Consider the following 27089-nt stretch of genomic DNA (forward strand, 5'->3'; position numbering starts at 1 on the left):
GTTCTTAAACTAAACTAAAGAATGAAACTTACATCTTTAATGTGAAGTTGCCTGAATTTGAAATAATTTTTTAAAGAAATTGTGATCTCCCAGGGAACCCCTGGTGACCTCTCACGGAACCCTAAGGTTCCACAGAATGCTGGTTGGGAAACCCTGGTCTGATTTCTCTGGGAAAAGCTAAAAGGGAAAATCAGTTTCCTTTGCTAGTGTTGCCTTTTAAAATCCTGCTTTGCCCGACCCTGCTTTAAACTTCTTCATGCTCTCATGCCTTTTGCCTTGAATCCATTCAGGCCCCCAAAATATGGGACACACAATCTTTTCATTAATTTTTATATTTTATTTTATTTTATTTTGTGATGTTATTATTTTATTTTTATAGCTGCCCATCTCAAACCAGTGACTCTGGGTGGCCAACAATAATAAAATATATAAGTCTGAGGTATCTTGACCTTAATAGTTGTCTCTTATTCTCGACTGAACAGCTATATGGTTTTCCTGATTCTGCCCATCCAGCCATGTTACCCCATGGGCAATGCCATTTATTCTCTTCCCCTTTCAGTTTCCAGGAAAATGGGAAGAAGTGAAGGTGTCTGTGGTGCGTCCCGGGCCTGTCCCCACCAGTAGTCCATGTGGAAACATCATCCCTGCCGATGACTTGATGTCTACAGCTCTGCTACCCACATCCCGGTAAGTGTTGAAAAACTGAAAATAAGAGATATCTTGACTTTATTGCTGGGAAAGTGTAGTTCAAACTGAAAAATAGTGGTATCTTTATTGTTGAAAAAGGGAACTATTAACAGGGGTGGATTTTGAGGCATACAGTATATAGGCAGGATCAAGTCCACTCAGTTCTCTACCCTGCTTGATCTAAGGCTGTCCAGGCTTGCTTTTAACTATAGGGGTCATTGTTTTTTGGTTTTTATTCTGTCTGCTGCCAGTCACCTTAGTGAGAAGGGTGGCTATATACATTGTTTCAATAAATAAATAAGTTGAGGAGGCTGGGATGTGCATATTTTAAATTCTCAGGGTCCAATAAAGAACAACTTTAAAGAAGAAGGGATTGCATGATTAACAGATTCTTAAACTTCAAAATAGCATGCAATTTTTTGTTTTCTTAAAAAGATGGCCCGGACACTAAAGAACTGTGCCAGAACAAATTGAGTAACTTCAGTGTGTTTGCATGATTTTCCCTTGTCATAATTTATTCTGCTTCTATAACTGATGTTCTTAAAGCATAAGAAACAAGCATGTTTAATTATTTGTTTAATAAGGTACAAGAAATCTACTGGAAAAAAGAAGGTAAGGATTAGGTGTTAAGTGGGCAGCAAGTAATCAAGCCTTAGCCAATTTTTCCTGGAAACCATGGTCTTATTTAATGACATTCTCCAGACAAACTTCTCTCTGTAACCATGATAAGTAGAACCTTTAAAAATATATATAGCATTATTTTTGTGTATGTAGTAAAGTAATAAGCATGTGGAATTCACAAAAGCCTGAATTACGTGATGAACAGGGGGTAGCATTGCCTTCTTTTGCTGCTCTTCCCACCAATAGCAGGAGGCAGGGATTCCTTGAACGTGCCAGTCAGTTGTCTCAATAGTACAGGCTGCAAGAAAGCCTTCTTCTGCAAATTTGGTATATGTAAATACCATTAATGATGGTAATTGGGACTGGAATTTCTGTCGCTAAGCAACACAGTCATAAAGCGCGACATCGGATGACCATGCCACTTAATGAAGGCAGTTCCGGCAGCCCCCAGTTACCATCATTAACCAAATCACCATGGATTGTTAAGTGAGGCCCTTGACTTCCAACTTCCTGCCGGTTTCCCCATTGACTTTGCTTGTGGGAAGCTGGCAGGGAATGTCGGAAATCACGATCACATGACCATGGGACACTGCGACAGTTGGAAATGAGGGCCAGTTGCCAAGTGCCTCGATCATGTTCATGTAACCATAAGGGCACTGTGAGAGCTGGAACTTTGAAGACCGGTCGTAAGTACCACTTGTTCAGCACCATCATAAGTTCGAATGGTCGCTGAACAAGTGGGCGTTAACTGAGGACCACCTCTATTCAGAAAGATGCTACGGGGGATACATGAGGTAGGTGCTAGAAACCTCTCTGAAGTGAACTGGCATTTCCATTCCACAGGTACATTGTGCTGCCACAGCCAGTCTGCCTAGAGCAAGGAATCAGGTACACCATTAGGGTGGAGTTTACCCATTATGGAGGGCGTGAGCATTTGCAAGGCGCTGCGATACTCTTGGACTCTGTAAGTACTGAGACTGGTCACCCTGGCACATGCAGCAGGGAGAACCATGGCTGGAGAAACCGGTTGTAAATACCCAACAATATCCTCTTTTCTCCCTCCCTCCCTCCTCCTCATTTCTCTTCCTTGGAAGTTGGTCCTGGTGCCACGCTACTCCTCCTTGGAGATGTTCATTGCTGGGGATGCCGCCTCTATTGCTCGCAAAGAGACCTTTGAGCGCTACCGCTGTGCCCAGCAGGCTCGCCCTGTGATTAAGGTGCCCACCCCGGAGTCTTGTGCCAACTTGCTCACCAGCATGTCAGCCATCATTCACCAGGGGGCACTCCGTGAGTGTTAAACTGCCCAGATACAACTGCAACCCATGGGCTCTACCCAGAGACATCATTACTAGGCAGGCCTTTCCATTCACTGCGGGGAACACAGGGAAGGTTCAAAGTGAAACCATGAGTTCCTGATGGGATGGGAGAGGTGGCTCCTGGAGACTCTGGACCTCCCCCAGGTGCATCTTAGCATGGTATGAATGTGTCCTGGTAACCACTTTTATCTGTTAGGTCTCCATGACATTGCTTTCACCCACCCATACTCCAGACAGCTTTAAGCTATCCTTAATTCCAGAGCTAGTGTTCTAACTATTCCAGGGTTAGAGTTTTCCTCTTCAGCAGCCAATAAGCTGCAGCAGTTTTACTGTGGTTGCAATCTGAAAAGCAGCTGATCAGTGGTGAAGGGATGGCCGTATGGTGAAATGGGAGAGGGCAAGCTGGATCTCAGGTGCACTCCCAAGGCATGTCAGCTACTGTTCGGGCTGGTTTTGGACGCAGGTCTGTAACTTTTCCAGAAGAGCACTAAAGCCTGGAAGAGTTCAAGGGCTCAAACGGTGTTCAAAATCAGCCTGAACCACAGCAAACAGGAACTGTGGAGTTGCACCACATCTGGCTTATGCAGTCCCAACACCCTGACAGCTGTTGTTCTGGGTATTGGTCCAAGGCAGAGATCAGTTCATAGACCTGGCATGCAAAGAGCCTTCTCTTCGATTCACCTGCTACCTCTCCCAGCCTGGCGGGTGACCTTCCAGCTGGGAGAGGCAGGAATTGAAAGCAGGTAGAAAATTCTGACAGATGCCTAAATCCTCAGGCCGAGCCATCTGCAGATCCATTGCCGATCAGAGCAGTCCTATGATTGGGAGATACTTTTCTTGCCAGCTGGCAATGTTGAGAAGGGGGGGTGGGGGAAGGCAGCCTTTCCTGCACAGGAAATCAGGACACTCTCAAGCCAGAAAAGAGGCAGTTGGGATTGGTAATGGGATATAAGCTATGCCAGTTTAGTTTTCTGTTGACTCACAGCCAGGGAGCGAGTGGTCTAACTGAGCCCTGGGGAAGAGCCCTCGCTGTCCTTGCACAATCACGGTAGCCTGCAAGCACAGACAGGGCAAAGCTTCCAAATTTTCCCCATGATACGGTGGAGAGGGGACACACTTTCTCACATGGGTCTCAGGTCCATTTCTGTGCAAGTGGGAAGGAGGAACTGATGAGCTCATCACAAAGAGCTTGCACCACCCTTTTTCTCTGCCACTTGTTCTCTCTCCGTCACCAGCCTGCCAGTGTGACCTCCAGGGCTCTCTGAGCCTCGAGTGCAACCCAGATGGCGGACAGTGTCAGTGCAAGCCTCACGTCATGGGCCGTCGCTGTGAACGCTGTACCCCTGGCGCCTTTGGCTTCGGACCTGGTGGCTGCAAACGTGAGTGAAACTCAAGTTCCTTTCTCCTTAAAGTATAGACCAGTCCCTGCCAGCCCAGCCCAATTCAGATGCTGCTAATGAAGGCAACTAATGGATAGGCAGAAAGGTTGATCTGAGCTGGTTGCTCTTGCTGCCTGAAGATTCTTTGGAAATACCACTAGAGGTGATGGAAATTATTTAGGAGGGGCATGTTGGAGTGGAGAAGTAGCTTGCAAGGACAGGATGAAGCTCACCCTCCTGACTGCTTCTCTATTTTTGAAAATGTCTTTAGTGGGAAGTTGTCCTCTATGGAAACTTCAGGACAAGGGCTCAGCCCTTCTTCATGTATGAATGGATACTTTAATCTATAGGTTGTGCTGTATCCCAGAATCACTGCTGTTATTTTTTGTTTATTTATTGGTTATTATATTTTCACAAGATCTGCCTCCATTTCCTCCATGTTGGATTGTCTGACTGAGAGATAGTGACTTGCCAAAAGATGGCTAGTAGCTCCATGGTTAAGTAGGTTCTTACTTACTTACTTACTTACTTACTTATTTATTTTCTATAGCCACCCATCTCGACAAGTGACTCTGCACAGCTTACAGTCATAAATGTAATATGGGTTGTCCAACTCTATTTAGTTTATTCATTGGGTATATATCCTGTTTCAGCAGGTGGTAGGACCTGGGTGAGCTTTAGTGTCCAGGTGAGGCCTGGCCTGGATAGGACTTTGATGGTAAATCACCAGGGAATACCAGGTTGTAGGGTAGATGGGGAAGTCAAACCGTATGAAGGCAATGGCGAACCGCTTCCACACTTGGGTAGTTTTAGCTCAGGAAAAAAAAAAGCTGAATGTTTCTCTCAAAATATCAACCATCGTGCTCAGGAGATGGTTAAAGTTATGCAGTCTTTCCATTTTGTGGTATATGTAGCCGAATGAGAGTAGAAACAGAATTCTTTGGCACAGACCATGAACACGGGTGCATGAACTGTGTAGATGCATCTGATCAAGCTTGAGGCATTAGTCCTTCATAGGGCATGATTGGGAGGAGATGTCGGAATAGTCTTACTATCAGGCTGATGGTAGGCAACCATTTATCCATCAAGGACCACGTTGTCACAGGAGTAATGCTGGGAGCTTTATTGCACATCAGTGATGAGGAGGGTTGAAGTAAGCCGTGGGCATGAGCAGAGCTACAAATGGGTCAAGCCACTAATTCTGCTCTTTCTGTTGCCCTCTTGTTTCTTTTCTTTCTTTTCTCTGCAAAATGCTTTCAGCAGATTTGTGTATGTGTGTGCCCTCGAGTCATTGTTGACTCCTGGTGACTGCCTGGAACAAGTCCCTGCAGTTTTCTTGGCGAGATTTCAGAAGTGGTTTGCCATTGCCTCCTTCCTAGGGCTCAGAGGGAGTGACTGGCCCAAGGTCACCCAGCTGGCTTTGTGCCTAAGGCCGGACTAGAACTCACGGTCTCCCGGTTTCTAGCCTGATGCATTCATCACTACACCAAACTGTCTCTCCTTCAGAAGATACCAATATCAGTGCGTAATGTTAAGCTGAGGAATGCACAAGGTGGGTTTCTCATTCTCAACAGAGGTGCCTCAAGCAGCAAATGAAAGAGGAGCAGCAGTGTCGGTGGGAAAACTGAGCTGGGAGTTGATACACATATCCTTCAGCTGCTCTCCAGTAGAGTGAAGGTGATTTTCTGTAATCAACATCAAATTATGATTCACTTCTAATTCCATCTGTTTTAGTTTATGGAGCAAGGAGTATGTTCTGCCTTCCTTCACCCCAAGCAGGAAACTGTCATGGGCCTGCCCTCGGAAACATGATTTTTCTTTCCCCCTCCAGCATGCCAGTGCAGCAGCCACGGGTCCTTGAGTAGCTTCTGTGACAACTTCAGTGGGCAGTGTCCTTGCCGGCCAAGTGTCTTTGGGCTTCGCTGCGATCATTGCCAGCCTGGCCACTGGGGCTTCCCAAACTGCCGTCCGTGCCAGTGTAATGGCCGCTCAGAGGAATGTGATCAGCGGACAGGCAGCTGTTTGCATTGCCGGGGCCACACGGAAGGAGATCGGTGTGAGAGGTAAGGGGAGAGGGCTGGGCTATGCTGGGAGCTGGCCACCAGCTGATAGGCATGAGTCCATCCATGATCCCCTGCATGGGTTTCAAGATCATGCCTAACAGCAACCTTGAGTATAAAGAACATGTTAATGTACCGAGGTTTATACAGATGTATTATGTTTTTGTTTCCAATTCAAATAATTTCCCAGGGAAGTTTATGGTACAATTAAAAGCAAGTTTAATATGCCTACTGCAAAACCAGAATGACAGTAGAAAGCAAAAACAGCATAACATCATTGATTAGACTGATGTTCTCTCAGACCCAGAATTGTTATGCACAGAGTTGACACACAATTCCATTTCACTGCCCTTATCTCCGAATATAAACCATAGTGATAGGTCTTGCACTGCAGGATCATTAGAGAGGGATATTGAACAACCCAGCTCTGAGAACAATGCAAAGATTCAATGGTTAGACATTTTAGACATCCTTATTTATTAATAGTGCTGCTACTGGTATTCATACACACTCATTCATACAACAGACACGGTCTTTTTTTCAAGGTATGATGGATTTCTTCAGAGGTCAAGATTTGGTGATACATCTGCAACTTAATTGTTGATCAACTTATATCTCTTGAGACATATGCAGCTATTCTGGAAGCACCTATTCAGCAAACATATTTTATTCAAAGTTTATTCTTTTTAATCAAATGTGATAATCTGAAAAGGTGCTACCAGACTATTCCTGATTTTTGGCCACCATAGACTCACACGGCGCTCCTCCTACAATATCCAGCTACCGTTCTTTTGTAACTTTTAGCAAATTCCTTAGCTTATTGATCATATGCCATTATCAGCATTCCTTCTATCTCTTTCTTGGTAGCCTAAAGTCTTTGTATCAATTGTGATTTTCAGCTTTCCAGCCAGCCCCACTTTTCAACATAGTCCCTTTATTTGTAACTCTTTCTCACTCTTCTGCCTCCTCAAAATTTTTATATTCCTCCACCATTCATGCTTCAAAGTGCTTAATTGCATTTAAGTTGTTCACTAAAGATGATAAAAGAATGTATTTATGAAAAATAGCAACATATGCACAAATATGTATAGTGTAGATGATTCACCACGATCTTGCCATTTCTCTAGGAGGTCTCAGCCAGCTGCTCTACCAGGCTTGGAAGCTAAGCAAGGTTGGGCCTCATTAGTAGTTGGATGAGAGACCTCCAGAGAATATTATCGCTGAAGCCTAATCTGAGAAGTTGAAAAAACATTCTAGGAGAAGGCCAAAAAAATTACATGGACACATCTATAAAAGCACCAGAACTCAAGCTCTGTTCAAATTGAGCTGATTTTCCTCTAAGAGGTGAAAGCAGCATATACAATAATCCCTCCTCCTCGGTCCTAATTAGACACTTAAGTACAACAGCACATTGCTTCTCATGTGGTAGAGATAAAACGAGAGTAGATACTGCTGAGTAAAAGCGTTATTTGGTAGTGTTAACCCTGGATCTTGGGAACAAATGGATATGGAAGAAGAGGAAAGAAGTAAAAAAAAACCAAACCGGAAGTAGAAATCATGGATGAAGATGTAGTAGAAGAGAGATCAAACCCCAACAGGTTGAATGAAAAATGCAGATAAGTGAAAAAAATTATGTTGCTGAGTGCCACAAAAGTGTGTGGTGTTACTGTACAGACAGTTCTCGCTTAGCAACCACAATTGGGACTGGCAATTCCATCACTAAGTGCAGTGGTTGCTAAGTAGAAAATCAAGCTGTTTTTTAATATTGTTGTAACTTCAAATGGTCACTAAATGAGACAGCCAGTATGTAAGGACTACCTGGAATGGGAAGCTGAAAAGGATGCTTGGTGGAATGATGAAGTGAAAGAAGATGTGGATGAGCAACAATACAGATAAGAGAATGACTGCTGCAAAAAAAAATGAAGATGAGAGAAAGAAAGATTGTGTATAATGTATATAAAGAAAAAAGATGCAAAGAGAGTAAGGAAAGGGATAAGATTAAAAGAGGCAGAGAAAATGTGATTCACTTTGGGTTAAAAGCACTAAAGAAGGACCTCCAGCTGAGTAGAGAACAAAATTATACGTAAAACAATGAAATGATCTGGGATGAAATTGAAGCAGGGGGATATTGGAAGGGGTTTGTTTAGGGATTTGAGAAGCAAGATACCAAAAACCCTTGCCGCTTGAGTTTTCTGAAGTCTTTTGCAATTTGTCTTCTGCAGCCATCAGGATCAGAAACTTGGTTCAAAAATCAGATCCCCCAGCTTTCTCAGGCACTTTCATTTTCTGCTAAATACCAGGTGCTGCTGCTGCTAATACAATACCAGATGTAGGGAATAAATAACTCAGTCCCCATTATATTGTGCAGACATGTGTACCGTAATGTGCTCCTAAAACCTCCTCTTCCTTCCTGTGCAGATGCATGGCCGGATACCATGGGAACCCAGCACTGTCCTTGGGGGGCCAATGCCGCCCTTGCCCCTGCCCTGAGGCTCCTGGCTCTGGCCGCCATTTTGCAGTCACTTGCCGCCCAGACAGCCCCTCGGGAACTGTAATGTGCAGCTGCCTCGAAGGTTATACAGGCAAGTCCAGCTTTGGGGCACGAGGGGAGGTCCTCAGTCGCCTTGTGGACTGAAGATTGGCGGTGACTCTCTACAGAACACCAGCTGTGTTGAAAGAGCAGGACGAGATCGGGTCTGGGAGGCTTTGGAGGCTGGAACCGAGGGAAGTGAAAGACCTGTGGTTGGGTTCTGTATGTTGGGGAGACAAGTGAGTTCGCTCCTGTTTGCACCAGCCGCCCCAAACGACGCTCTTCTTTCACACAGGCCCACGCTGTGACGAGTGTGCTCCTGGTTATTATGGCAACCCTTGGCAGGTTAGGGGACGATGCCAGCCCTGCGCCTGTAATAACAACATTGATCTGGCAGACCCCAAATCCTGTGATCGACGCACAGGCCAATGTCTTCGGTGCCTCTACCACACAGAGGGAGACCAATGCCAACATTGCCAAAGGGGTTACTATGGCAATGCCGCTCGACGTACCTGCCACCGTGAGTGTTTGCTGCAGATACAGACTGCCTGGACCAGGGCCCAGGGCTGCTGCTGCTTGTCTGCTTTCCTAGCTCTGACCTTGGTGTCCATTCCTTCTGTCAACTGCCTTCTGGCATTAAAGGGAAATCCTCTCTTTCACGACCATAAGAAAACTTAAGAACAGTCTATGGCTTCCATACTTCTTTTAGCAGCTGGTGCTCTGCTGTTAAATTAGCGTGAGACTGGATATTGGGGTTTCCAATCTGGTTATGCCTTGGCATTTATCATTTTGTCATTCCCAATCTCAAATCTCAACAGAATTATTACTAAGGGAATAACCTGTGATGCCTCCTATCCCTTTTTGATGGGCAAGACTTGTTGTATTAAGGCCTTTGGAAATATGCATAAAGCATAACACCCACGTGCCAAAATGTGCTAGAGAAACTGCTTTTAATTCTGGATCTGGTTTCTTCTTCAGACAACCAGGACTTTCAGCCTTCTGTTAGAGAGAGAGAGAGAATCAATGACTGGTCCTCCTTATTGTTGATAAATGGGACTAGAAATGATCCATGAGGCAGGATAGGTCCCAGTGGGATGCAAGTAGTTTTGTTTTGCTTGGTTTTTATGGCTCCCTTATAGACTAAGATTTGAGGAAGCTGAGAATCAGATTAATTTTGCTGCCCCTTCATGCTTCACATGCATACACAGTCCTACTAAAACATTGATGCTAACCTGTAATATATCCCAGCCATTTCAGAAATAAAAAGCTTTGGTTTATGGTGTCCAGTGAGACTGGCTTCTTTTGGATAGACATAATATTTATCTACTTTTCTGTAAAGTTGGTTTGACCCACCAGTGTCATGTTCACTGTTTCAATGTGCACTGTACATCGTAACGTTTCCCATGCCATGGTGCTGACGCGCGTTTCTGTTTGGGAGGGAGCTGCTGTGAAACCTTGTACCAAGCTCTGCATCTGTGTTCATTACAATGGAATGTGTTTGGGTTATGTGCTCTGTTCAAGGACTTTTCCCGCAGACCATCAGAAACCGTTAGGAGCACCTGGGATTGTGAACTTGGGAAGATTCTACAGGGGGAGGGATCTCATTTACACCGAGGGTTTTTAGTTTGCATTTGGCGCGCTTTTATCATTCTCAGCTTTCTCTGTGATCCTGCATACTATTCTTTAATAAATCAGATATCTTTGAATTCCTGCTCATGAGTCTGATAGTGTTTTAGAATAGGCAACCATTACACAGTTACTGTATCTTTTTTCCTCCAAAGAAGAAGTGACCCAATATTGTATTTTCTCCCTTCCTGCAGGTTGTTCTTGTAATTATCTGGGTACAGTCCGAAGCAAATGCTCCTCACAGGAGCAGTGCCAATGTGATCGGTACAGTGGGCAGTGCCAGTGCCTACCCAGTGTCCAAGGACAGAACTGTGACCGTTGCGCCCCCAACTTCTGGAACTTAACCAGTGGACAGGGCTGCCAACCGTGTGATTGCCACTCCCATTACTCATTGAGCCCTGCTTGTAATCAGGTCAGTCTGAGCTCTGCTAGGCAAGGCAGGTGTAGACACCTTCGTCAGTGTTCTGCTGAACAGTGGAGAGCTTCCAGTGTTGAGAACAGTGTGGGCTAGAACCTGGAAGACTCAGTCTTGGAGGAGGCTGCTTGGCTGATAGGCTAGGAAGGGGAAGAGAGTTTAATTCAGCTGTATTTCATGGCTGAATAAGAGGATAAAAGCGGGCTGGAGGTGTGATGTCTGCATTGCCTTCAGAGGATGCACGCACACACACAGAAGTTATTTTTGAGATCAGTGTACACATAGTCCTCAACTTATGACCATTCATTTAGTGACTGTTTGAAGTTATGACAGCACTGAAAAACGTGACTTGCAAACAGTCCTCACTTACGACCATTGCAGCATCCCAAGGTCACATGATTGCCATTTGCAGCCTTCCCAGGGGGTTTCTGACAAGAAAACTCAATGGGGGAAGCCACATTTGCTTAACGACTATGTGATTCACTTAACGACCATGGCAAAAAGGGTCGTGAAATCAGGTGCGACTCACTTAGTGACCATCGCTTAGCGACAGAAGTTCCGGTCCCAATTGTAGTTGTAAGTCAAAGACTACCAGTCAGTGTAGAAGCACTGAACAGAGATCTGCTTGGATATCAAAACAATTTGCTGTTCTTGCAAGAGCCCAGAATAGTCAGGTAAGGTGCTTCACCATAAAAATAGACCCGAACGTGGTTCAGGCTGAAGTGAAACAGGCTTGGAGAAGCTACTATTCTTTGCAGCTGCTGTCTCTGCTGCAGCTACTGTACTATTCTTCTCTTCTGCCTCCTTACAGCAGAGTGGCTATAGCAAAGTCCAAACGTCATCCCACTATGAATTTAAGCAGTTTTGAGCAAGAAAGCCATATTGTCCGAAAACAGCTGATATGCACTATAGGGGTAATAATGCTTACCTACCATATACTGTAGTTTGTTGTCATTTCTTTCATCTTGGTACTATGCAGATATTGTCAGCCCGTTGAGGTAGTCCAGACAGGAAACAAACCTTGAGGACTAAGACTACCTTTATTGTAAGATTACAGTAACAGAATCTTGCAAGTCTGAAAGCCCTTCCCCCCTCCCCTGCCTTTACTTCCCCAAGAACTGGGGAGGGTCCCTTCTGAGATGCTTTTTCCACCCCATCCCTCCTCTGGATTTCTTTTATCAGACCATTGTCTAGGCTGCAGCTCTTCCTCCTGTCTCCCAAGGTTATTCTCATAAATATATCTTCTGTTATAATTCCCATTACCTCTAATGGGAAGATACTAAGGTAGAGAAGAGAATTAGAGGCTTTACAGAGAATATACTTCAGGATGTTTTAATATTACACAGTAGTATATTTTTATTGTTGTTACTGTTGATGCCACTTCTCCTTCTCCTGCCTCCTCTCCCACGCCTCACATCTCTACCTCTGCTATTGTTAGCAGTCTCAGGTCCTCTGATGGAGCCTGTCTTTGTAGTTCACAGGGCAGTGCCAGTGTCGGCCAGGATTCGGGGGCCGCACCTGTTCAGAGTGCCAGGAAAACCACTGGGGTCAGCCAGGTCAGCAGTGCAGAGGTAAGTGTGAAAGCAAGACATGAAACTTTGTCAAAACAACAGACTCCAAATTTGAATCTGTTTTTTGGTGGGGTTGGTGGGTTTCTTTTAAAGGCAAAATAAATGCCTTACATCTAGCAGAGTCTTAATATTCCTATTTAAGTCCATTTTAAAAAAAACCAAAATTTTCACCATTGAAAAGCAGCACTTTAGCGCTCTATTGATGCATTTATTATATTTCTATCCTGTATAGGACCTCAGGGTGGCATATAGAGTGCTCGGCCCCTGTGAGGTAGGTTGGGCTGAGAAAGAACAACTGGCTGAAAGTCATCCAGTGAGCATTGGTGGCTGAGATGGATTAGAACTTGGTTCTGCCCGCTCCCAGTCCAACGCCTACTACACCAAATTGACCCTCAGATGATAGTACAGGTAGTCCTCAACTTGACCACAATTGGGACCGGGACTTCCATTGCTAAGCGATGCGGTTGTTAGGCGAAACATCACCTGGCTGCATTGCTTAGCGACGGCAATCCTGGCAGTCCCAGTTGCCGTTTTTAAGTGAATGCCCCAATCGTTAGGTGAGGCAACTTCCTGCCAGCTTCCCACAATCAAGTCAGTGGGGAAGCTGGCAGGAAGTTGCAAACCCCAGGCATTGCCCGGTGGGGGAGGGAGCAAGGGGGTGCGTGGGGTGTGTGGAGGATCAGGGAGGGTGCACGGTGGTGCGGTGCAGGTCGGCTGCATGAGGGCCTCAGAACTGCTTGGACTTTCCTCCCCAGAGTCAAGAGGCTTCTGAAGCCTCCCCTCTCTGGGGCTGAAAGTCCTCTGTGGCTGAAAATCCTGCTTGGATTTTAGCATGGAGCTTTTTCCAGCCAGCCCCCAGAGATAAGAGGAAGTCCTCTCAGCAGGAGCAGCAGCTTGCAATCTTTCCTGCCAGCTTCCCCATTGACTGGTTTGGGAAGATTGCAAATGGCGATCACATGATCATGGGCTGCTTGGCAACTGGTCATAAGTGCGAATCAATTGCCAAGGGCCCAGATCGCAATTACGTGACAGCAGGGGTGCTGCAACAGCCATAACTTAGGGCCCAGGTCGAAAGTCCCTTCGTTCAGCACCGTCGTAAATTTGAACAGTCGCTGAATGAATGGTCATAGGTCGAGGACTACCTGTATCATTTGCACGTGGTCCACAGGCAACTTAACCCAGCCCTAACTGTGGGATGCAATGTTCCTAAAGTTGCAGCCGATAAGGAAATTAGTCCTCAGCAGAGATCATGACAGCTGAGTGTGCAACGATATGCATGCAGGCAGTCAAGCAGATGAAATTGTGAAAAGATGGTCCTTCTTTTAGAACAATCCTACCTGAAATAAAGGCATCCATGTTGGGAAAATAGAGCCTGTGTTGACTGGAATAGAAGAACTGAAGCATATGCAATAGGAAGAGGGATTTGGAAGCCTGGCGTTCAGTTTAGCTTGTTAAAGGAATTCTTTCTGGAAGAACGCAGTCCCTTCTGATCTTAGGTTGCTAAGAGGCACTGGGTAAAAGAGCAGAGAGGGTGGGCTCATGCTCTTTGTGTGTTGTTGGCAGCCTGTGACTGTGATCCACGTGGGATTGAGAAGCTGCAATGTCACCGTACCACTGGGCACTGCTCCTGCCGCCCGGGTGTGTCAGGCGTGCGTTGTGACCATTGCTCCCGTGGCTTTGCTGGTGAATTCCCCGCCTGCCAGCCCTGCCACCAATGCTTTGGAGACTGGGATCGCATTGTGCAAGATTTGGCTGCCCACACCCGCAGCCTGATGCAGCGGGCCCAACAATTCCACCAGATGGGGCTTGCTGGGGCTTTCGAGGGCCCCTTCCGTCGACTGCAGGACAAACTGAGTGCCATCCAGGGTGTGGTCAGCGCTCGCAATGCCACCGCCAACACCATCACCCACCTCTTGCGTAATATGGATGATGTGCGGTAAGTTAAAGCAACATCAGCTAAACTGGCCCAGGATGTGGAGCAGGCTGGAGTGGAAGAGCAGGGATCATAACCCAGAGTGCATGCTGTGTAAACTGGAGGTCCTCAACTTCTTTCCAGTTGTTCTTAGCCTAACCTAATGTAAAAACCCCCGAAACTTCCATCTCCCACAGAGGTGCATCTCCAATGGTTAGATGTACTGGATAAGCATTAGGGAATGGATCTCTGTCCTCATCAAGGCTTGATGTTAGCTTCCCTCTTTAGCAATAGGAAAGTGCTTTACAGGTAGTCCTCGCTTAATGACCACAATTGGAAACAGTGGGTTGCTAAGCGAAGTGGTCATTAAGCGAATCCAACCTGATTTTATGATCTTTTTTGTGGCTGTCATTAAGCAAATCACCATGGGATTAAGTGACCCACATGGTCATTAAGGGAATCATGCGGTTCCCCCATTGATTTTGTTTGCCAGAAGCTGGCTGAGAAGGTTGAAAATGGCGATCACATGACCACAGGACACTGTGATGTCCATAAATGCAAACCAGTTGCCAAGTGCCCAAATCATGATCATGTGACTGTGGGGATGCTGAGACAGTCGTAAGTGTGAGGACCAGTCACAAGTCATTTTTTTCCCAGCACCACCATAAGTCCGAACCATCACTAAACAAATGGTCATTAAATGAGGACTACCTGTACATCATCTACCCCAAATCATCTCCTCTGACTGGCAGCAGCTCTTCCAAGACTGATGTGGGTCTGAGGAATTTCAGGACATAAAGCAGCTGCTTTTTGCAACTAAACTCTAGTTTCTCTAGTTAATTTGTGAAGCAGGAGGAGGAACCTGCCCTAAAGAAGAGGAGTCACCGTGGATTAACTTGTCTGGGGGGTGTATCTCATGTCCCCCCTCTTGCTCTGATCAGGCAGGAGATAGCTGATATAACAGAAACACTGACCCAGCTGGAGGGATTGCTGACAGCCACCCAGGACAAGAATTTTAATGCCAATCACGCACTGGGTACCCTGGAGCGCAGCGTTCGAAGCCTCAACCTCAGCCTAGCAGACCTGAAACACCAGCTTAATATTCTCATCAATGCCAACGTGTTGGGTAAGTGTCTTCTATCATTGCTCCATCCAGGGAATGGGGATTAGAGTGTAGTTTTTTCCACTCCTAGTTTGACTTGCTAAATACTGCTGTTCAGTGGCTCTCCTTTATACCGGATAGACGCCACGAATCCTCAGGATTTCCTGTTCCAATGGAAAGCCTTCTCTGGTGATCATCATAATATAAAATGCATGTTGCAGGTAAGTTGTTTTGGGTTTAAATGACACGGCAGTGATGAACCTATCAGCTAGCCTTGATTATTTTGTTTACAGTGTGTATGCTCCCTATTCATCATGACTCTCCTACCTTCATAAAACCTAAAACCCTCCTAGTCTTCAACAATACCATCTGGCTCCATTCTAGCCACCCCCCATCCAGCTGCCTGTGATTAGTGACACCCTCTGCTCCAAAGGCTTTTTCGGAAAGTACCCTCTTCATGATTTGCTGGAAGGGCACCAGGGAAGGAGCCATTCTAATTCCACTTAGGGGCTCCCACCACCTTAACATCTTGGGGCAGGGGGGAATCCGTAGCATGTCTTCTCAGCCTGCCTATTTTGGGTAGGAAGATTCTGTTTGAAATAGGTGGTACAGAGAAATGGGGGAAACAACTCTCTAACTCCAAGAATTCTGCCATAGGATCTGAGAGCTATCAGGTAGAGCCACATCCTCCCAGCTTCCCTCCTCTCCTGTTTTCCAGGTGGCAAGAAACACCGTGGGAAGCAACTCTTTAGCCACCATCTCCCCGACAGTAAACCTGTCCAGCTTCCCTGTGGAAGAGGGGCTTGAAGTTTCTGTCCCATAAAGGGAGAGGAGCATTTTTGGATGTGTGTCCATCACTCTCCTGGAAACCCACTGGCTGTGTGTTTGGTTGGTTGATAACCTTGTGCAACCTGCCATGGACCTGGTGCTGCAGGGCCTGATTGTGGGAGGGCAGCTTTTTTTGAGGGGGGCTGCTAAAGAGTACTTCCCTCTCACTTTCTCTTGCATCGCTCTGAACCCTGGCAGCCTGGTCTGGCAGGAGATGTGGGGAGAAGTGGTTTTTTTGGTCTGAGAGGATAGCCTAGTTTGGAAGAATTGGACTCTCCTGCTGCCTAAAGGAGAATGGCCCTGAAAGAATGGGCAGGGTCCCGGGGGGTTGGGAGGCATCCTTGCAGCAACTGCTGGTAGCCAATAGTTGCTGGGCAGCTCCCAGCCCCTGATCAGGCCAAATCTACTTTGGAAACTGCGTAGGTCTTTTTGTGCCAAAAGGAGGGCACTTTAAAACCTAAGAGCTAAGGACAGATGCAGCCGGCTAAGTGTGAATTGAAGGCACTGTGAAGATATTACCTTTAAAAATGGCTAATGAGGACTCTTTGTGCCCCAGCTAGTAGGACAGAAGGAAGAGCCCTGTGTCTCTCCTCCCTAAAAGTTCTATAATTTGGCCTAGAAATGCTTAATCCCAACATTCTGCCTAGCTTGGTAGTTACAGCACATCCCCACAATACGGGTAATCCTCACTTAACAACCATTCATTTAGCAATGGTTCAGACTTACGATGGCACTAAAAAACCAGATTTACAACCAGTCCTCACACTTACACCCATTGCAGCATCCCTGCAGTCACATGATTGCAATTTGGGCGCTTGGCAACTGGTTTGCATTTGCAACCGTCACAGGGTCCCATGGTCACGCGACTGCCATTTTCAACTTTCCCAGCTAGCTTCCAGCAAGCAGAATCAATGGGGAACTGCATGATTCACTTAACAACTCTGTGGTTCGCTTAACAACCATGTGATTCATTTAACAACCGTGATGATTCACCTAACGGCCACCACAAAAAAGGTCGTAAAATCAGGTTGTATTCACTTAACGACCACATCATTTAGCAACCAAAATTCTGGTCCCAGTTGTGGTCATTAAGCAAGGACTACCCATAATGTTGTTGCTGCCCTTTCTTTACATTCTTACCCAAATGCTGCTGACTGGATCCTTGTGCAAATTCCTGGCTCACTACATGTATGCACTCTGTTCATGTATATTGCGCCTTCTTTCCTGCTGTCATCTACATTTTGGTTGAGTTACACTCTTCAGTCCTTGCATTCCACTCTTAAGTTTTATCCCACCAGGATAAAACAAATATGCCTCCTAAGTCATATTAGCCTGCTGGCATTAATAATTCTGGTCCTTGCTATTTGTTCCCCATTCTCCATGCATTTATAGAGTTACATTGGAAATCTTGGATCGTACAACTTGAACTGTTCCTTCCTTTATGCTTATTATTTGTTGCTTCCATATCCCACATCTTAGTTCCATTCCCATAATCTGTCACTGCATTATTTTCTTGGCTGACTTCTCCCTCCTCCACAAGATTCAGCTTAAAGTTCTCTGAATCAGGTTTGCAAGGCACTTTCATTTTTCCCAGATTTCATGAGGTGCAGCCCATCACTTGCCAGAATCCCTCATAAATCTCATGATTGAAGAATCCAAGCTGATCGCATTGGCACCACCTGCATACTCTATAATTAGCTTTCTGTATTCCCTCTCTTCCTGGACCGTGATCTTCAACAGGAAGAAAGGAAGAAAGCACCCTCCGTGTCCCATCCCTCCCATTCTCCTGCCCAGTGCTTCATAATTCCTTGCCCTTTTGGGGGCGCTGTGGCTGCCTGTCTGCTTTGTTATCCCATGGACGAATAGAAAAGGGATAGTTGCGAATGGGGGGTGGGATGGGGAGTGAAAGTGTCTTCAGGCCCTTTCAGTTACATCCCATTTTATGACTTGTAATTCTGGCTGCAGAGCCAGGAGAAAACGGAGTTTACCTGCAGTTGGGACTACATTATATATTCATATAATCTGATTTATCATTGTAGATGTTCATTCTGATTGACTCACAGAGCATTTCACTACACCAGTGTCATATCCCTGTCCAAGTGCTTGTCAGCACAATTTCTCCAATAATGATGATGAAGAATTATGATTGAATGCAGATTCTTTAAACCATGATATGCCCCAAAAATTCACATGACCCACAGGAACAGAATTGTGCATATATCCAGGCTTGTGCCCGTTGATTGATTGCAGCACTCTAGTGCAAAGAGGCAGGCTGCCATTTAAGGTGAACAGCACCTTGTCTTCGCTGCAGCGGAAAATGCTTTGGGTGCCACAGTGGTTCTATTTGTACAAGTCCCTTATCAATGCACTCTTAAGGGTCTCTTCAGCTGAGATTTGCTTCCTGACCTTTTCCTGAAAGCTCACTTTTAGATTCATGGGCAGGAGAGAGGAGGGATGAACAGATCTACCCATTTCTGTACATTTCTCCCACGTTTTTCATGCTCCTGGTCTCACTTTGGAACTGATACTGTGGGGATAAAGCCAGGTCTCTCCTCCCTCACCCCAGTTTTCTCAAATCCAGCGAAGCAAATCAATTCTACCAATATCTCACCTGCTTTGAAACCAGAATTTGCAACTGTGGTGGGGAAATAGGTCATCTTCTGTGTTGTCTCCATTCTGCTTGTTTCCCCCAAGTGGGAATTTGGAAACACAGTGATCATTCTAGCAGGGTTTTAGTAGAAGAGGTTTTACTGCCCAGGACACGTCTCTGGGATGCTTATTTTAAATAATTCCTCACCCTGGCAGGGGCCTATGACAGTATCCACCAGTTCTTTGTGCTGTCGCGTGAAGCAGAGCTCCGGGCGAATGCCTCAACCTTGGCTGTGCCTAGTCCTGTCAGCAAGTCAGCTGCTTCCCGGCGTCGCACCGAACACCTGATGACGTCCCGGAGGGAAGCTTTTAATCGGCAGAATGCAGCCAACCGCCGTGGGCTGGGGGACCTCTCGACACGCATCCGAGGGCTGAGACTGGATCAGATCAATGAGAAGGTGAGGAGAGTGGCAACAGGATGCCCAAAGTCTGCTAAGAATGAAACATCATGGGAAGTGGGGCGAAAGTGCCAGCACCATCAGAAAATCTGCGCATCTAGATATCAGTGTAATTGGAATAAATCCACCAAACAGGTGTGAGCAGCTTTGGGAAGGAAGCGTTTCCAGGAATCTTTGCCTTAATTAACTCACTATAAGTCTGGCTGGGAATTTACTCAAGCAGTTTTCAAGATTACGTTTTTACCCCAGACTAGCATCCAGGTGGTTCTTGCTTCTTTGGTTTGTCAGCCTCGTGGAGCTTGGCAACAGCAGAGTTCAACTTCATTAGAAGATTTAACACCATTTCTCATGAACAAAGAACACGTTGCTTTGTGTAGGCTAACTAGCTCCTCAGCGCAAGAATTTCCATCACATATAACTGCTCTGCTCTTGGAGGAAAATTACCACTGTTTCCCACCTCTCCTTCAATCATTTCATTTCCCTTTCTCTGCTTCCTCCCAACAGTAGCTCTCTGTGCGTTTGTGTAAATAAATGTGAATACCAGTAAATCCACTCTTTATTCAGAAGTGCAACTAATCAAGTGGACTGTTTTTCCTGAAAGTTTGTTTATTTGTCTCTAAGGTGCCATAAAACTCTTGCTTGTATAATGGAGTCAGAATCAAGGGACACGTAAATTGCCAATGTGGATTGAGGGGAAGAGCAGTCTAGGAGGGGCTACTGCGAAAAGCGTGGGAGGGGGGATAAAGTGAAAGATCACTGCAGCTTCAGCAGTATCAGCGCCTGCCCCCTCTCCTAGGTCTGTGGGGCCCAGGGAGATACTCCCTGTGCCATCGATTCCTGTGGAGGGGCTGGTTGCTATGACGAGGATGGCAGACGTCACTGTGGAGGCCTCCACTGCAATGGAGCAGTAGCCACAGCTGACAACGCACTGGACCGAGCCCGCCATGTTGAAGAGGAGCTGCACAATGCAGTCTCAGAAGTGGAAAGCCTGCTGCATCAGGTAGGGGAAATCTGGGGGGCGGGGTGTTGGTTGCAGATCAGGGCAGATCTGAAGACGTTTCAGTTTTGTGCCTTTCATATCCCATCAGAAGATCCCAGTGGGATACAGTTCTCCAGTTCATTCTGGGAAGCAGAATTAATTCTGGGAAGCAGCAGCCATTTCCTTATCTCTGGGTATCTGCTGCCCCCTGCTGGTTTATACCAGGCCCTTGGATGTGTTTTGGGCAGGTCTCCAATGCTAAGGCGCGGGCAGCTGAAGCCAAGCAGAGGGCACAGGCAGCCTTGGACCACGCCAATGCCACCAAAGCTCGGTTGGAGCACTCAAATAAGGAGCTGCGAGACCTTATCCAGCAAGTCAAAGAATTCCTTAATCGTAAGTACATGAGCTAAGGTACCCACCCCAGCCCATTCTGCTTTTGTTGTATTTTATTAAAAGTATATTCTGCCCTCCATAAACAGGTATCTCTCAAGGCAAGTTGTGTAAAATATTCCAGGTATAGTCCAAAACATTCAATAAAATCTAATAAGCATAAAATAAAACAGAAGGACATAAAAAATAAATCCCAGGCTTCATGCCATCAAGAATCATCCAATTTTCAGACATCTTCCCTGGCCCAGCTAGGTAGAAGCAGCTAGACGTCTTTGACTAATTTCAAAAAGCTAAACAGGCCCAGTCCTGGTTAAATCTTGGATGAGAGACCACTAGAAAACAGCAGGACTGTGGGAGAGCCAGTGTGGTTAATAGTTAAAGTGCTGGACTGGGACTGGGGAGACAGGCACAGGTTCAAATATACCCTCAGCCATGGAATCTCCCGGTCACCCTTCCTCAGCCCAAGCTACCTCACAGCGTTGTCACTGGGGGGAAATATAGGACAGGGGATACTATAAAGGCCACCTTGAATTCTCAGACAAAAGGCAAGGCCTAGATTTAATTAAGAAAAATAAGGACATTGAAAAACCACCCTGGAAGAAGATATTGGCAAGCCACTTCCTTATTATTGCCCAGAACCCTGCCTAGATGTGCCCATGATACCATCAGGAGTCAAGCTCAACTCAAGGGGATCCTTCTGTGTCTGACGCCAATCTGGCCTCTCTGAGCCAAACTTATTAGAAGAAGACTGAGTTTGACAGAAACATCCCACAAAAGAAATTACGTATTGTGATTCACATACATTCAAAAGGTGATCATGAACACTCATACATCAGCTCATTTTGCTTCAAAAAAACTGCAATTTTGGGGAACTAGAAGTAGAAAGTACATTCGGATTTAAGAACGAGACAGAAAAAGAGAAGCAAAGAGGCCACTGTTCCTGAAAGTATCCTAAATTCTTCCATGTTTTTCTCCAGTCCTGCCTGAATTAACTCATTTCACTTCCTTCTTGGGAATCTCTCTCCCCTCTCCCAATTTCTAAAAACCAATCACCTAGTTCAGCCTCCCCCAACCTGATGCCCTTCAGAAGGTGGTTTACAGCTGCCATAATGGTTAACTAGATGTGTAGACCAGCTACCTCGTTGTGCTCCAGCAGCAACCATCTCCCGCTCTGAATTTGGCACCAGGATCAGGCCTTCTTGGCGATCTGGGGAGGTTCAGGCCACTTCCAACTTTTGAGGGCCTTAGCCAAAAATAATAAAAACTTATGAAAATAGAACAAAAGTATCTGGAGGGGCAGTGGTGGTGAAGATGTGCAAGATAGTGGGCACAACATGGAGATCAAAGCCCTGCCTCCTTTGTACACGCATGCAAAATCAATGTGCCTGACATCTTGCGGATTTTGACACCCTTGCAAAGCACCAAAAGAACAAAAGATGAGACGTAATTTGCTGTTTTAAAATAGAATAAAAAGCAATAGGAGCCAGTTTGGTCTAATGGTTAAGGTCCTCGGCTAGAAACCAGGAGATTGTGAATTCTAGTCCTGCCTTAGGCATGAAAGCCGGCTGGGTGACCTTGGGCCAGTCACGCTCTCTCAGCCCAACTCACCTCACAGGGTTGTTGTTGTGGGGCAAAGAGGAGGAGGAAGGAGTACTAGGCATGTTCCCCACCTTATTTATAAAAATAATAAAGGTGGGATAGAAAATTAAATAAAAAAATAGTCTAAAATTGAGTCCTCTTTCACTTGAGGCCCAGAGCAAATGGCTCTCCTGCTTTGCTCCCCCGCCCCCAGTTGGCCCCATTTCTCAGCAAAGCTTCCAAATTGTCTCATAAATTTAAAAACAAAGTATCTCAGTGAGAAAATGTATATAACAGATAGTTTGGGGGAATTTGGGAGAATGTTCCTATCAGGATGGAAGACAACAGAGTTTAAGGCAGAGAGGCCCATTTAAGATGGAGTCCTGTGGATGGCCAGGAGGGGGCTGCCATTTACTTTTCCACAGCTCTAATGGATCCATCCTGCACACAGTCGAGGGGGCTGATCCTGACAGCATTGCCCTGGTGGCTTCCCGCGTGCTGGAGCTCTCCATCCCAGCCTCCCCTGTGCAGATCCACCATCTTGCTGAGGAAATCAAGGAACGGGTCAGCAGCCTTGCCAACGTGGATGCTATCCTGGATCAAACGGCAGGGGATGTCCGCATCGCAGGGCAGCTACTGCAGGATGCACGCCGGGCCAAGTGAGTATGGCAGGGAGAATAGGGGAGCCTCAGGAAAAGCAGACTAAATCTATTTTTAGCTGGGTTCTGACCAATTTCTAACTGGAGAATGTTTATATATGAGTTAAACATGCTACATGTCAGAAATTAGAACTGCCTTTCCATGGCCTTTTTTCTCTACTGAACTGAAGGGTGCTCCAACATTGCTTGAGCTGGCAGAAAACTATAGTATCTCATCTAAATGGTCTGGGAAATTTACAAGCAAGCATAGCGCAGACAAATGAACCTCTCTCCTTTGTATCCTGAGTATCTTGTAATCAGAGATATTGAGCACCTGAAATGGGAAGATTCCATCTAATGATAATGGCCACTAATAGGCCTATGACTGCCTCCCTCTAAATTTGTCATTTATGCCAGCGACTATTACAGCATCAAGGTTGTTGATGGATATAGGGTCCTATTCATACTTACAGAATTTTTCTTCCCCAGCGCTCGGGCAGAGAGTGTAAAAAATGGAGCTGAAGCCGTGAAAAAGGCTCTTGATGATGCCAAACGTGCCCAAAACGCTGCCGAAAAAGCCATCAACTCTGCAGATGATGATATCCAACACACAAACACAGTTGTTAACGAGGTGAGATACCATAACAAATTATTTTTACCAGCCCAAAGAAAATAATATATCCATATGTTGCATTAGATGTGTCAGACAGGGTATGCCTGGTAGTAATACTACTTCTGTGGTTACCACAATAGCTACTACCACAACAGATAGTAGCACAGATGGCAGGGTATGCTAGAGAGCACCCTAGTCACTTACCTGGAGTCTGCAGGCAAAAAGGAATCCCAGATAAAGTGGTGATGCATCACTTCAGTCACAGCATGAAGTATTGCTGTTCATAAGGAGTCAAGACTTCTGTGAATCTGAGCAAGATTTTTCTGCAAAGTCCTGTGCAAAATGGCCATAGCAGCCAGGTGGTAGATTGACCTGCTCATTCCTGTTCTTGGAGAGGACCACTGCTCACCAACACAATGAGGTGAAGTACAAGGCCTTCACCTCCCTTAATCACCATTGTATAGGCTTGAACTTGAGGTTGTACCTATGCTTGGCTGGGTTCACTTCTGGTAGTGCTCTAGGTATCACTTCTGTCACTTCATCTCCTGGAGCTTCTTGGCGAACCAAGGACTCCCCCAGGATTGGCAAGCAGCCTAGACTGGATAAGGTGATGCTTCCATAACGTGGGCCTCCATGCACATTTCTTCTGTCCCCCTCTTATCTACTTTATTCCACCAGATTAACAGGAAGACTGCAAATGCCGAGGTTGAGTTGGCTGCAGCAAAGAAACGAGTGGGCCATCTTGACAGGCAGGTGGATGTTCTGAAAATGAAGCGGGCCAGCAACATCCTGGCAGCCACACGAGCAGAAGAGACAGCCAGTGCTGCCAAGAACCGAGCTGAGGAAGCTGAACAGGTATGCGAGGCTCTTTGGCAAAAATGGGCAATGGCTGTCCCTTGGCCTGAAGCTGGGATTTTAAACATCTTTTCTTTGCTCGGTTATGGGATCCAGAGCCATAGAAATTCTGTTGGAGTCTTAACTGATTACTTTTAATTCTAAAATATTCTTGCCCTGCTGTTTTCATACAGATCAGGCAGCTCACAACAAATAATGCAGATCAGGCATTTCTGATAAAAATGATACTTGGAAACTCTCCTTGTTCCTTTGCTTAGGACCTAATATATCTTCATCGATTCACTGTATTTCATTTTTGTCTCAATGTCTCCAGAGATTCAGGCTTGCTAACTTTATTCAAACCTCTGGTGAATTACCACAAATATCCTGAGAACTAGGTTGTCCTTACTAACATGTTCCAAGACAACGGTAACACACAAGTTGCCTGTATTTATTTTATCACATATTATCTAAACTTTATCTCAGTTTATTCTGACAATTTATCCTCAGAACAGTGAGATTGTGTGGTCTTAGAAATTGTCAGTTAGTGATCAGATGCTAACACATGAAGCCAGTAGCAAAAATGCTTTTAATTCTGTAAATGGCCAGTGCCAAGACGCCATCATCCCTAAAAATGACTTTCTGCCAGGAGTTGCATGGGTGTGCACTGAAATCTCTGGCATGGACAAGCCAGGGTGATACTCATCCACCCTCTAGCCCAGTGGTGAGGAAGTTGTACTTCATCAATACAGGTAGTCCTCACTTAACAACCATTTGTTTAGTGATGGTTCAGACTTACAACAGTGCTGAAAAACCAACTTACAACCGGTCCTCACACTTATGACCATCGCAGCATCCCCATGGTCACATGATCATGATTTGGGCGCTTGGCAACTGGTTCACATTTATGAATGTCGCAGCGTCCTGTGGTCACATGATCACTATTTTTGACCTTCCTGGCCTGCTTCTGGCAAGCAAAATCAATGGGGAACCATGTGATTCGCTTAACAACCATGTGGTTCGCTTAAAACCCATCTCAGAAAAGATTGTAAAATCATGTTGGATTTGCTTAATGACCACTTCGCTTAGCAACTGAAATTCCAGTCCCAATTGTGGTTGTTAAGTGAGGACTACCTGTATCTGGAGAACTACAACTCTCAGCATCCTCCGCTGTTGTTCCTCTGGAAGGTTCCAGACACTCCATCCCTGCTAATAGCCATCACTCTCTCCAGTGGAGCATCTTTAAACCTTTGCATGAAATCATTAACTGGAAGACCCTTAAGAAACCAATCCCAACATCTAAGAGGCAGGATCACCTCTCCACTCACTAGCACCCTCAACCATCTGTGCTGTTAGCCCACATAGTGTGGCATAGGCAGCAACATGGTGTGAAAGAGAAAATAGTGCCCGAGGTGACTCCAACATTTGTAACTCTTAAACTTCAGGAGAGAGCAGAAACGAAAAGGTTGACCTCAGGGCTTCCAGCTAGTCCCCTTTCTGGCCTAAAGCTTAAGCGCCTCATGGCACCGACTTGTTCTCCTCTGCTACACGCGTGTTCCCAGTGAGGCCATTTTCATCCCATAAGTTCTGAGAACCAGTCTTTGGTTGTCTTGACTCCTGTGACCAGAAATGCTGAAGAGGAGTACAAATCCCTGCCCTGCTTGAACTGCGGTGAGTCTTGCAGCAACAAAAATCTTCTCACCTCCACTCCATGCAAAAGGCAAAGAAAGAAAAGGGCTGAGACCCCAACTGGTCAAAGCTTCGTGTGGGAAACGGAATAGGAGGAATAGAAGGGGGAAGTGGACGACCCTCTTGAGCATTCTCTCCTGTTGCCTCCTCTGGGCTGTTGGGCAAGGAGCAGCAAAGCGGTCCAACGAGCCTCGGCCTATGGAACTTGAAGCTCAGGGGTCCAGAGGAGTGAAATAAAAGTGCCCCCCCAGGGGAGATAGGCCGTGGAATTCCAAAAGAAAAGCCCCAAACGTCTCAGCACCCATCCTAATACCGCTGACAGCTGTGGGGACATAGAGCAGCTTTCAAACGGCCATGGAATTGTCAGGCCCAGTGCAGGAACGACAAGGAAGTGATCCGGCCACACTTCGGTTCTCTATTTGCTCACATCATATAGACAGAATCTTGCCAGACTAAAGCTACTCTCCTCTAACCTAAGTGGAAATAATCTGGGAGGCTCTAGGGCGGGGCTACTCTGAACCTCTCAGTCGTCCCATGTTCCAGCTCCGGGCTGTGTTGTCTCTTATCTCGCTCCCCTCCTTGGACTGTGCTCCCTCCTTCCTGAGGGAGCCGCATTACTGTAGCCCAGCCGTGTTACTGTAGTCCATCAGAAGAATCCTTATATGGAGGGACCCCCCCCCCTCCGGGCCAAGCACCTGGTGGGACAAAGCCATCGTATGACTTAGGAGGCACAGTCGGGGTCTTTGCTCTGGCCATCCTTTCCCACCCCTTTCAAAGACCGTGCGGGGAATAAGAGACTGCAGGGAGGTCTGCAGCTCTGTTTACTGCCTGCTCTTGTTTCCTGCTGAATCTCAGGTTCTGGAGGGACCGCTGGGTGATCGATACCGCACCATGCAGGAGCTCGTGGAACGCAAAGCCCAGCATGTACTGGGGGCCCGAAAGAAAGCAGAGCACCTGAGAGATGAGGCCAAAGGACTTCTGCGCAATGCTCACGAAAAGCTACGGCGGCTGAGCAGTAAGTGCCTAAGATGAGTGTGTGTGTGTGCGCCTTCAGAATACACAATGCAGATTTCCAGTTTTAATGTGATCTGTGCTCTTGGCAACCAGAACTCTTGCCTTACGCTCTGTTTGGTGCGTGGCCTTTTATTCCCAAAGATTTTCAGTGTGGTCTCCCTTGAAATAGGGTCAAATAGCATTGTTTGTTTGTTTAATTTAGAGGTCACTGCTCCAAATGACTCTGGGCACCTTACACTTAAAAAGCAAGAACAAGAAAA

The 27089-nt window shown here is 46.1% G+C and overlaps 1 protein-coding gene across 3 annotated transcripts in view; it reads left to right on the forward strand.

Moving 5' to 3' along the window:
* The window catches only part of LAMB2 (laminin subunit beta 2), a 53841-nt gene that overhangs the window by 25053 nt on the left and 1699 nt on the right, over positions 1-27089 (forward strand). For 2 of the 3 annotated variants that reach the window (XM_063291451.1, XM_063291452.1), the window contains 18 exons: positions 560-687; positions 2152-2272; positions 2403-2595; positions 3860-4003; positions 5835-6066; positions 8482-8645; positions 8889-9113; positions 10414-10631; positions 12109-12205; positions 13769-14141; positions 15059-15243; positions 18853-19094; positions 19891-20094; positions 20322-20466; positions 22493-22700; positions 23169-23310; positions 23971-24147; positions 26671-26830. In XM_063291451.1, the coding sequence (XP_063147521.1) occupies positions 560-687; positions 2152-2272; positions 2403-2595; positions 3860-4003; positions 5835-6066; positions 8482-8645; positions 8889-9113; positions 10414-10631; positions 12109-12205; positions 13769-14141; positions 15059-15243; positions 18853-19094; positions 19891-20094; positions 20322-20466; positions 22493-22700; positions 23169-23310; positions 23971-24147; positions 26671-26830 (3358 nt within the window). Of the gene's footprint in view, positions 1-559; positions 688-2151; positions 2273-2402; positions 2596-3859; positions 4004-5834; positions 6067-8481; positions 8646-8888; positions 9114-10413; positions 10632-12108; positions 12206-13768; positions 14142-15058; positions 15244-18852; positions 19095-19890; positions 20095-20321; positions 20467-22466; positions 22701-23168; positions 23311-23970; positions 24148-26670; positions 26831-27089 lie in introns of those variants that run through there. The other variant, XM_063291453.1, reaches the window with a different exon arrangement.

This window comes from Candoia aspera, chromosome 2 (genome assembly GCF_035149785.1).
Source record: "Candoia aspera isolate rCanAsp1 chromosome 2, rCanAsp1.hap2, whole genome shotgun sequence".
Classification (NCBI taxonomy): domain Eukaryota; kingdom Metazoa; phylum Chordata; class Lepidosauria; order Squamata; family Boidae; genus Candoia; species Candoia aspera.